At 35.0% G+C, this 12631-nt stretch overlaps 2 protein-coding genes across 5 annotated transcripts in view; one reads left to right on the top strand and one right to left on the bottom strand.

Annotated features, from left to right (window-relative positions):
* Nucleotides 1–12631, top strand: part of LOC135100830 (corrinoid adenosyltransferase MMAB-like) — a 51714-nt gene that overhangs the window by 34631 nt on the left and 4452 nt on the right. The window lies entirely within an intron of this gene.
* Nucleotides 1516–12631, bottom strand: part of LOC135100827 (adenylate cyclase type 8-like) — an 80638-nt gene continuing 69522 nt past the window's right edge. For 3 of the 4 annotated variants that reach the window (XM_064004203.1, XM_064004205.1, XM_064004206.1), the window contains 8 exons: nt 11786–12594; nt 10976–11210; nt 8672–8807; nt 7827–7933; nt 6459–6573; nt 5862–6007; nt 3241–3442; nt 1516–3064 (listed from right to left, as the gene is read on the bottom strand). In XM_064004203.1, coding sequence (XP_063860273.1) covers nt 2832–3064; nt 3241–3442; nt 5862–6007; nt 6459–6573; nt 7827–7933; nt 8672–8807; nt 10976–11210; nt 11786–12594 — 1983 coding nt within the window. In that variant the 3' untranslated portion in view covers nt 1516–2831. The remainder of the gene's footprint in view (nt 3065–3240; nt 3443–5861; nt 6008–6458; nt 6574–7826; nt 7934–8671; nt 8808–10975; nt 11211–11785; nt 12595–12631) is intronic. The other variant, XM_064004204.1, reaches the window with a different exon arrangement.

Here is a 12631-nt window from a genome sequence, read left to right as displayed (position 1 = left end):
CTGGAATTTAATTTCCATTGCTGGCCAAAAATCATTTAGCTTCAAATGGGTTCCCTGATCTTCTCAAATAATGTACATTACAGAAACATAATAATATAAAAAAGTTAACATAACTGATGATACCACTCTGCACTTTTCCACATCTTTTCATTGATGTCCAACCCTTCAGGAAGTAAACAGTTTGTGAAGGGAAGCTACAGAATGTCTGACTTCTGATCTCTCTAGAACTTCAGACTGGGGCAGGGCAAACTTGGTATTGTTCAGTGCCTCAAAAACTCAATTCCTCTATCTGTCATCTTGACACAACCTTCCAGATAGTTATCCCCTCTTCTTTGATGACACTCAACTGTCCCCCTCTTCTACACTGAACATCCTCAGTCTGTCCTTTGCTTATAATCTAAACTGGAAACTATACATCTCATCTTTAGCTAAAACACCTTCTATGAAATTAGGCATTCTGAGACATCTCTGCCAATTTTTCTCATCCCCCCTCCCCCCAGCTGCTAACTCTGTACAAGGGGCTCATCTGTCCATGTATGGAGTATGCTTCACCTGTCTGGAGGTGTTCCACTCATACTGCTCTTTTAGACAGGGTGGAATAAAAAACTTTTCATCTCATCAACTCCTCTCCTCTGACTGTCTTCAGCCTCTTTCTCAGTGCTGCAATGTTGCACCTCTAGCTATATTCTACCACTATTTTCATGGTAACTGCATGCCTCCCCTCCTCCAGTGACCTCACTGCACAAGACTTTCTTCTTTCTCTCACCCCTATTTTGTCCAGCTCTCTAATGCAAGAATTAACCATTATTCTCAATTATTCATCCCTTTCTCTGGTAAACTCTGGAACTCCCTGCTTGGTTCTGTATTTCCACCTTCCTATGACTTGAACTCCCTCAAGAGGGAGGTTTCAAAACATTTATCCTTCAATTTTTTTACTACCACTTCAGACCTTGTTTGGGGTATGGCATTTTTGTTGCCCTTGGCTGATGTGCCTTCTACATAAAAAATAAATAAATAAATAAATAAATAAAATAAATAAATAAAATAAATAAATTAATTAATAAAATAAATAAATAAATAAATAAAAAATAAATAATAATCAAAGAAACAAGAATGACAGGAAAGGTGGTGGATTAACTATAATAATAATAAAAAAAAAAGTAAAAGCAAGAACATTAATTTACTTATTTTGATCAGTAGGTTACACACCTACAATTTACATGACATAACTGTTGCTTCCAAACAGACAGAAACAAAGTATAATCATGTCAAAGCTATGTGCCAAAAGCATGAGGCAAATGACATTTTTTTTACACGAGAGAAAAAAAAAAAGTTTGTTGGATTCCCCTGGAGTGGCTAGAAGTATGTCCAGGTATTCTAATGCAGTTATCAATACACTTACTATTTTCAAAGTCCACTCATCTGTAATTAAAGATAAGATATGATCTATCTCAGGCAAGGATACTGTTTCTATGTTAATAACAATTGAGATAATTAAGAGGTTAAGAATTGAAATATATTTCAGATATTTATTATGCACAGTGACTTATTTTATATATAGTGACATCTTGTGTGTTCATGACTTATTCATACAGAATTACATTAAAAAATATATTTGTGGTCTTCCTTTCTGTTGTGAATCACTTAATGCTTTCAGCACTAAGATACTACATAGGTAAGTAAAATACTAGATACTAAGAAAGTTTCCTAGAATAATCTCATGATCATGAACTTTGCATTATAAATATAGTTAATAAGAAAATATACAAACCACTCCCCTGAACAGCTGTCACTTTCATAGCATCGCCAGGATTATGCAAACTCTCATGTCAAACAAAGAAACCAATTTCTACAGCATTACTATTTCTTTAAATAATACATTGACAGCATATGGTTGTCATGTGTATCACAGAAGCTTGGAATTCTTCACAGCAGAAAAATCTTTCAACTCTTTTTTCTTATTTGGCACTTACAATAAATATGGTACTTAGGTAAATCAAATATTCTACAACACATTCAATCTATACATCCACTCTAGTTTTACATCTTTGGGCTGAGGTGAATCACTAAAAAAAAGATTAAAAAAGGTTGAAGATACTAATTACTACAGACAGAGATGACATGTTATGAAATGAGAATGTGAATATAAATGTAGTATTATGGATGATTCTATCGCATGTGCAGACATGATAGGGAGGAGATCAACCATTTCTATGATAAAGTAGCAAATTCTTATGAAGTCTATATTTGGAAAGATTGGGACATCACATACTAGTACCTTACATCACTGCATTTCTGTTCTGTCTCATTCAGTTAAATTAATCTAATCACATACTCATTTGAACTTATTGTCATCAAAAAATTTGTTCCTCCAATGTTTTCTGTCTTCTGAAACAATTTCTGTAACTTGTGGCATCTATTGTTGCCACATGCAAATATTGTGATTCACGAATACCAACACACGTATTTACATCTTAGTTTTGTAATGTTTCCTTTTCAGATAATTATCATTCCTGATTAGTGTTCTGTGGCTATGCATAAACCTTTACTTAATAATCAGTACCTGAGGCAGCAACATTCCATGTGGCATTTCCTTACACTGGTGTCACACTCAATGCTGTACACCAAACACTTTGACAGTCATGATATATATATATATTTGGAATTCACTCATTAACTTTGTTATCTTTTGGCTTTGTGCATGTTATTTACAAACTTTTCTCACTGGGAGTTCAATCATGAGATGTGAATTCTGAGAAGGAAGTTCATCTTCACATCTGTAATGATGTAATCTATTTCCACAAAGCACATCAGTTGCTTCATAATACACTTTATACAATTTCATCTTTCCCTTTACTGGAAATTTCTGGTCTATGGTCATCCCTTGCAAGACTGCGCAAATTGTGATGAGAAGAAGTAGTTTTTTCTAGCTTGCCTCCTCTGCGAGAAAGTCCTGGAGTAAAGTCCCGTGTCCCAAATCCACCTCCACTGACAGATGATGTAGACATACCAGTTTCAGATGGTGAAACTTTCCTTTGACGGTCTCTCCTTACTGATGTATTGCCTGGACAATTGAAAACAGGTATTAGATCTTTAGATTTTCTTAGTTATCAATCTGGCATACAGAGATTCATTTTGCTAGAATACATAATAAAAGTATACACATGTAAGTTTAAAAATTTGGTAAACTGATTTCATGTAATTGTTAAGAATATTGTGAAAAATCTCATCTAATCTTACTTCTTTTTATTGTCTGTTTCTTCCGTGCTTGGACCATGCCATAGACCACTTCTGCCAGTGAGTTATAAGTGGAAGGCTGTCTGTTGAAGTTCAGCTGTCGGGTGTCCTTCCTTCCAAGTATGAAATATGTGTCCATCTCTCCTTTACCTTTAACAGAAATCTTTCCTCTGTATTGTAGACGGAAATCTCTAAAATTGAGAATCTGAAAAAAATGAAAAAAATAACATAAATAAAATAAAAAAAATTATGTAATATATACTTTTAATCTACATTTTTTTAATGTAGAAGGGACACTGGCCAACGGAAAAAAAAAAAAAAAAAGCCCACCGAGATGCCAGTCCCAGAAAAAGGTCCAAAGTGGTAGTAAAAACTGAAGGATAAGTCTTGAAACCTCCCTCTTGAAGGAATTCAAGTCATAGGAAGGTGGAAATACAGAAGCAGGCAGAGATTTCCAGAGTTTACCAAAGAAAGGGATGAATGATTCAGAATACTGGTTAATTCTTACATTAGAGAGATGGACAGAATAGGGGTGAGAGAAAGAAGAAAGTCTTGTGCAGTGAGGGCGTGGGAAGAGGGGAAGCATACAGTTAGCAAGATCAGAAGAGCAGTTAGCATGAAAATAGTGGAAGAAGACAGCCAGAAATGCAACATTGTGGTGATGAGAGAGAGGCTGAAGACAGTCAGTTTGAGGAGAGAAGTTGATGAGATGAAAAGCTTTTGATTCCACCCTGTCTGGAAGAGCGGTATGAGTGGAACCCCCCAGACATGTGAAGCATACTCCATACATGGACAGATAAAGCCCTTGTACAGAGTTAGCAGCTAGAGGGGGGGTGAGATAAACTGGTGGAGATGTCTCAGAAGCATGGATGCACAGTTTTGGAGAACAATAGGAGGGACTCCATCAGGTCCATTAGCCTTTCGAGGGTTTAGGCCAGCAAGGGCATGGAAAACATCATTGCAAAGAATTTTAATAGGTAGCATGAAATAGTCAGAGGGTGGAGGAGAGGGAGGAACAAGGCCAGAATCATCAAAGGTAGAGTTTTTAGCAAAGGTTTGAGCGAAGAGTTCAGCTTTATAAATAGATGTGATAGCAGTGGTGCCATTTGGTTGAAATAAAGGAGGGAAAGAAGAAGCAAAGTTATTGGAGGGGAGTTAGATCTTGAAAGATTTTGACACTTTCTGTTAATGAAGGAGTTTTTGGCTAGTTGGAGAACAGACTTGGCATGATTCTGGGCAGAAATATAAAGTGCATGAGATTCTGGTGATGGAAGGCTTAAGTACCTTTTGTGGGCCACCTCTCTATCATGCATAGCACGAGAACAAGCTGTGTTAAACCAAGGTTTAGGAGGTTTAGGTCGAGAAAAAGAATGAGGAATGTATGCCTCCATGCCAGACACTATCACCTTTTATGTGCTTGGCACACAAAGATGGGTCTCTGACACGGAAGCAGTAGTCATTCCAAGGAAAATCAGCAAAATACCTCCTCAGGTCCCCCCAACTAGCAGAGGCAAAACACCAGAGGCACCTTCGCTTAGGAGAATCCTGAGGAGGGACTGGAGTGATAGGACAAGATACAGATATGAGATTGTGATTGGAGGAGCCCAACAGAGAAGAGAGGGTGACAGCATAAGCAGAAGGATAAGAGGTCAGGAAAAGGTCAATAATGTTGGGTGTATCTCCAAGATGGTCAGGAATACGAGTAGGGTGTTGCACCAATTGCTCTAGGTTGTGGAGGATAGCAAAGTTGAAGGCTAGTTCACCAGGATGGTCAGTGAAGGGAGAGGAAAACCAAAGCTGGTGGTGAACAATGAAGTCTCCAAGAATGGAGATCTCTGCAAAAGGGAAGAGAGTCAGAATGTGCTCCACTTTGGAAGTTAAGTAGTCAAAGAATTTCTTATAGTCAGAGGAGTTAGGTAAGAGGTATACACCACAGATAAATTTAGTTTGAGAGTGACTCTGTACTTGTAGCCAGATGATGGAAAACTCGGAAGATTCAAGAGTGTGGGCACGAGAGTAGGTTAAGTCATTGCACACATAAACACAACATCCAGCTTTGGATCGACAATGGGGATAGAGAAAGTAGGAGGGAACAGAAAAGGGGCTACTGTCAGTTGCCTCAGACACCTGAGTTTCAGTGAGGAAAAGAAGATGAGGTTTAGAAGAGGAGAGGTGGTGTTCTACAGATTAAAAATTAGATCTTAGACCGCGAATGTTGCAGAAGTTAATGAAGAAAAAGTTAAGAGGGTGTCAAGACACTTAGGGTTATTGTCAGAAGGGCAGTCCGACCTGGGGACATTTGTGGTTCCCTCCCGAGATGGGGACTCAGAGATAACCCTTCATACCTAAAATAATTGTCTCCTTTTAAAAAATAGGAGTATTTCATAAAAAAACACATACTACGTATTCATATTAACTAATTCAGGTTGGCTGATAGTGCATGAATTGCAACTCCTCTTCAAAAATTAAAGTCAAGCAGCTCAATTTTTAGACAACCACAATAAGTTGGACAGTCTCAATTAAATTCTTTCTTCTCCTTAAACACCAGTCCCTTTTTTTATCCTTATTTCATCTTGAAATCTATCAGGCTAACAAATATCATCTGCTTTTAATATTTCCCTTACCTGAGCAGTTTCTTTGGGAATCTGGATGGTGTCATTAGCACCTGTTGAGTCCATCCTTGACGCCTCATTGACAGTGTTACCCCATACATCAAACACAGGCTTCTTGGCCCCTATCACCCCTCCAACAAGAGGACCATGACTGATTCCTGAGAATATATCAAAAGGCCTATTAAAAAAAAAAAAAATAAATAAATAAATAAAATAATAATAATAATGAACTGATTAGTAGCACTAAACAATTTTCTTACTGTTATTTCTTAATTCTTTTTTATCATTAAGCTACAAGAAGTAAATTATACTTTACTGGCAAGAAAGATAATCAGAAGCATAGTTTCTCTAGCAATATCATTAAATGAAGAATCCTGAATTACACTCATTCTTTTTATAAATATTGCAATCTTTGTACCTGAGAAACCATAACATGATAATGAAGAAGACTGATGTTACATTTAATAACTAGAATAAGACAATTACAAAACATAATGCCCTCATTGCTTGGCTTAAGATAACCTCACCAGTTAGTGGACGAGAAATTTGATTAATGTAAGATCAAGTCACTTTAGTAGTATGTCCTTCAAACTGAGTTATGTCACATACCTACTCGAAGCCTAAAATTATTAAAGGAGTGTTTGTTGACATCCTCTAATCGTGCTTTCATCTCCAGAGCAAAATCTACCAAAGCACACAAATGAGCATGGCTGTCCTCAGCATCCTGCAATAAATAAACATAGATTTTCTAAATAACATCCCCCAGATTAAAACATTTTGTTACATTCATGAGAGAGAGAGAGAGAGAGAGAGAGAGAGAGAGAGAGAGAGAGAGAGAGAGAGAGAGAGAGAGAGAGAGAGAGAGAGAGAGAGAGAGAGAGAGAGAGAGAGAGAGAGAGAGAGAGAGAGAGAGAGAGAGAGAGAGAGAGAGAGAGAGAGAGAGAGAGAGAGAGAGAGAGAGAAATTATTTCTAATCAGAAGCCAAAGAGCAATGTTACACATTAACTGAAAAATAAAGATCATAATACATAGAGATGAAACAGCTTTTGATATTTATATATAGTGTGTTCAGAACTAAAGTTAAAATGTTACACTGGCATGTCATTCACTGGCAGCTCATGTATAGGCACTGTGGAACTGCAGCACCCCCTATTTTCACACAATAGCATACAATGTAGTGATTTCTTTTGCCTTTCATCATTTCTTTAAATCTTTATACTTGTACATTATATTTCATACTATTATCAATAATCTCAATGCTTAATGTAGCATCGCCTCATTCATGAAAAAAAGAATTAAATTCTTGTTTGGAACTGTGTACTCCACAGTTCCAATGATGTGGTGTTTGGCTGTTGCACACAGGTGCACTTGTTCAAGGGAAGGAGCAGAGAGAGAGAGAGAGAGAGAGAGAGAGAGAGAGAGAGAGAGAGAGAGAGAGAGAGAGAGAGAGAGAGAGAGAGAGAGAGAGAGAGAGAGAGAGAGAGAGAGAGAGAGAGAGAGAGAGAGAGAGAGAGAGAGAGAGAGAGAGAGAGAGAGAGAGAGAGAGAGAGAGAGCACAGTCACTCATGCAATGCCGATCTCATTGTCTGCGTGGTAGGTAGTTGTTTTTGCACAGTTGAGGTAGAAAGGTGGGCTAGATTTTATAATATATATATATATATATATATATATATATATATATATATATATATATATATATATATATATATATATATATATATATATATATATATATATATATATATATATATATATATATTTTTTTTTTTATTTCTGTATGTCTGTGTTTTGTTTTATACAATAGTAAAACAATGCCTAAAAAAAAATACATATATATATATATATATATATATATATATATATATATATATATATATATATATATATATATATATATATATATATAACCAAGTCAATGAGCTGAATGCCACAGACACACGATTAATTCCACAATAGTATACAAGCATTGCCACTCACCTTCTCTGTTGGGTTCAATCCAGATGCTGCCATGTAAGTGCTGCCAATCGTCTTGATTTTTTCAATACAAGCAAAGCGTTTCTCATCTAGGAGTTCATCAAAGTCGGCTAATGGAAAGGGAAAGAGGGAAAAAATAAAAGAATGAAAAAAAAAAAAATAATAATGAATATATATATATATATATATATATATATATATATATATATATATATATATATATATATATATATATATATATATATATATATATATATATATATATATATAATGATACTAAGAATGATAAAGATGGGAAAGCTAATACCATGAGCTTAAGGTTTGCAAGCTACAATTTGCTTTACATTGTGAATATACTACATTTTAGTCTCTACTAAATTTCTGTGATCATGGACTTGCAAATATGTGAGGGGAAGATGCATGGTTGGTATTTGTCTCTTGATAAATAGAAAGATGAATGTCAATATTCATCTAATCTGTTTATAGAGAAGTTTTGCTCTCAATAAATTGTCTCTGATTAGTTAGTTGTTTGTTAAATAATCTTGGAATATAACACTGTTATTAACTGAAATTCCTTTTAATTTTGTTATTGATTTCCTCAAAACATAAGACAGAGTACATTTAGTAAAGAGAGCACGGCCAGAAATGACAAATGCTTTCTTAACAGAAAGATTTAAAATTAATATAAATCAGTTGAATGTTTTAAAAACTTTTACCAATGCAAACTTTCTATTATTTTACAAAACTTTATCATACAACTTTACTATTTGAGAAATTTAAACATCACAATGTTTTGCCAATAAATCAACTAATAATATGGTAAATTATTCAGGTATATAACAACTTACCTATGATTTCATTGAGCAGTCGGATACATTCCATTCCTCTGTTGACATCTTCTGAATAAAACTGTGTGAAATTTGGGATGGAAGCAAACAAGACTCCCACATTGTCATATGCCTTAGAAAACAACTCCTGAAAAATCTAAACACAATTAGAATGCTCTCAGTATGAAATCTGACCAATTTCTAACACCAATATGAAGTACATACATGAAAATGATGGAAGAAAATAAGACACTACATCTTTACAATTCAGGTGTACAGCCATTATTTTTGAAGACAGCAATGATATAAGGAAATCAAGATAGAAAACAAAATTTTTTTGTGTGTAAAGGAGTCTGATCTAGGACTACAATAAAAGAAAAGTCTGCCTAAAAAAAATGGAAAAAAAAATTTTGATAAATTAGTTCAGGAAGTATTGTGATACTATTCTTTTAAGTTAGTTCATCCCACAGAAAGGTGGACAAAATAGATTCAGAGAGTTCTGGTGCATGCCAGTGAAAGGTATGAAAGGATGAAGAAAATGATTAACTCTTACATTAGTACACTGGGCAGGGGAGGGATGATAATAAGTAGAAAACTTTGGGAAAATTAAGATAATTGCAATGAGGTGGTCTGTGATATATCAAAAACAAGTGCAGTATAAGTATACATTTCTTCTGAAAATCATTCTGGCTCAAAAATATCTTGAAAATGATGACATTCATGCTGTTAAGCAAGGATCACTACATGTTGAAATTAGGAACATCACAGAATGAGGCCTTGCTTCATATACACATCCACTAAAATATATTCATGCTTTTGAAATGACTGTATACCTTATCAGGGGTGACGTAAACCCCCAAATCATGGTGAAGAGAATAAATCCATTTACGGGTACAAGTTAGAGTGGAGTGACTTTGTGCTTATATGGGGTTTTAGTGTAGAATCATTAGAACCTATTAAAGACCAGTTTAACTCATAGACAGGAACAAAAGGTGATTACTTTCATACATATACATATATCTATCTATTTATCTACCTACTTCTATCTATCTATCTATCTATCTATCTATCTATCTATCTATCTATATATATATATATATATATATATATATATATATATATATATATATATATATATATATATATATATATATATAGTAAACCCCTTTATACCCAATTAATTGGGATGAAGCCACTGACATTAAAGGTGAAAATCCAATAAAAGTGTTGGTGAGTGTGTCAAGAGCATCACAACCTCTAATAATATCTGCCAGTGTGAGACTGAGGCAGAAGCAGTGTGTGGGTGGCTGGGTTGCGTTGCCAGCCAGCCCAAATTATTATACAGCAATGTGAAAATTATGACATTTTTTTCTATATTATGGCATAGTGTATGGTAGACAATGTATGGCAGATGACAGACAAACACCAAATTATGACAAAAATACCATAATTATGGCAGAAAGTGCAACCCTGGTTGGTGTGGTGTGTGCTCACCACCACCACCACCACTACCACCACCACCACCACCACCACCACCACCACCACCACCACCACCACCCAACACCCACACCGTTCCTCCCTCCCATCCTCACTCACTCCCTAACCACCACCACTGCAAACCAGGATTTCTTACTAGGATGAGCTTCACTAGAAGGAAGCTCCAAACATGCCAACACACGACAGTGTAATAAAATATTTGTGATGATGACAAACATGTATCTGATGTAAAATACTGTGGAACATGTGTTGTAAGCTTTTAGTGAATTATCATTAATAATACACAGTTAATAGTCTGGCCGCTAGCTGGGCGTTGAGCCTCATTTACCAACATTTATCCAGTAAATCTGATTGATGGTTCGTAGGCCATACATATCCGTTAAATGTGGAAATCGACTACAATAGGGTCCAGTATAATGAGGGTTTACAATATATATATATATATATATATATATATATATATATATATATATATATATATATATATATATATATATATATATATATATATCTTTCAAGAAGATAAAAATACAAAAGCCACAGAGAAAAATTACTATCCTTAAGGAATGAGTGATTTTTTTGTGGCATGTATAATTAATTTTTTTCATTTACTTGCAATTTACTTATCACTCACAAGAATTAAAATTAATGCAAAGTAGTGCATTACATACTAGTAGATCTTCAATGATATTTGCTATAGAAATTTCTTGAGGGAAAGCAAGTACTTTCTAGATGCATTATATCTACTGAATTGATCTTAAACTGATAAAATTTTTTGAGGAAACATGCAAATGAACAACACAGGAACTGAGACACTGAATTCCTCACCTCGCCTCTTCTGTCATCAGACAGAAAGTAAGTGGCTACGTGATCGGGCAGAATATTCTTCAAAAGTTGAGTATTGTACAGACGACATTCATTCATGTCTGTGAGTTCCCTTAAGGCCTGCTGTTTCCAAACAAAGTCCAGACGAGATGTTATTTCCACAAGTCGACCATGATAGGAAACCATAAAAAAAAACAAGACCAGCAACACTGCCAGTTTAGAAGTCAGGGATACACCACTGAAAAGAGGTGCATTTAGATTAGAATGGCTATTGAAAAAAGCATATGCACTAATAAAAATGTTGAAACATATTAACTTAAGTTAGATTGTACATCTGTCACAGTTCCTTAATCTTAAAATGTTTTCATTGTGCTCAGCTCTTATACGCTTCCATACAACATATTTTATCTTTGCCATGTTCAACCCAGGTCATTGCAGCCAAAAGTAATATTTATACTTAAACGTTACAGGAATCAGTTTATTACATCATTATATTGCTGCTTCATACTGAAGAGTCTAATATACTTGAAGGACTTCAACAAGTCACAAAATATGTATCTGGATTGTTGCAAGACAAATGTGGTTGACAGAGAGAACAATGACAATGTCTCCCAAATGTCTACTGACTATTTCACTACTGTCTATTTAGATACATCACTGTGCAATCGTCTCTATACTTTGTACTGTATTGGTGAGTGTGAGATACAAATATGAATATGAGACCAAGATGATATGAGCTAACAGTCAAATTTTATTTTATAAAAGAATAAGACTAGAGATCATAAATTCTAGCATTTCATTTAGCATTCTTACCTGTAACAATTACTAATTTCACTCCTGAAGTTGATGATGAGGATGCCATAGCAAGTTACCATAAACACTAGCACTATTGTCTTGACCAGGTAGTTCAGCTTGAGGAAGGATGCCAGGGCAACCATACAGAGAACCCAGGTGTAGATAAAATACTGAGGGTAAATACTTGCAACTGTTTTTGTTTCAGATTCACAGACACTTTCATTGAACACTTTATTGTTTTCTGTAGCATCCTCTTTTTCAAAATCAACATAATTTTCTTGCCGTTCATCATTACGGCGCACTCTAGTTCTTGTTTTACTTTCTAAATTATTTCCAATTTTCACAAAAGGTCTTTTAGTTTTACATTTGGCTCTTTTGGAATAAATGCTTCTTTCATTGACAGGGTCATTTTCTCTCCTCACAGACTTTCTTACATATGTTGATATATTTAAAGATCTTTTCTGCTTGTATTTAGGTGCAAATGGAAGAGATGCATTTTCTACATAGCTTTCCTTATTTTCTATTTTGTGAATTGATTCTCCATTAACATAGTCTAAATATATTTTATGTTCTATATTATATACACCTCCAGCTCTATATTTTGGAGTATCATATGTTGTGCGATATAAGTTTCTGCTCTGGAAATTGCCAAACCTAGGCTGTGCTGAGGACAACTGAGCTTTTAGACTGTTATTATCTTTCACTGAAGCTGAAATTGCTTCACTGGATGGCTGTAGAGATGAAGACAAGCTGAGGTTGGGGGCTGGTGGTAACTCCTGAGCTAAAGAAGGTTCTGGATTTACTTTACACTGTTCATTAATAAGTATCTGAAAAACAGACAAATATTAGTTTTCATACTCATTT

Source organism: Scylla paramamosain, chromosome 5 (genome assembly GCF_035594125.1).
Source record: "Scylla paramamosain isolate STU-SP2022 chromosome 5, ASM3559412v1, whole genome shotgun sequence".
Lineage (NCBI taxonomy): Eukaryota > Metazoa > Arthropoda > Malacostraca > Decapoda > Portunidae > Scylla > Scylla paramamosain.
This window is presented reverse-complemented; position numbering and strand designations above follow the sequence as displayed.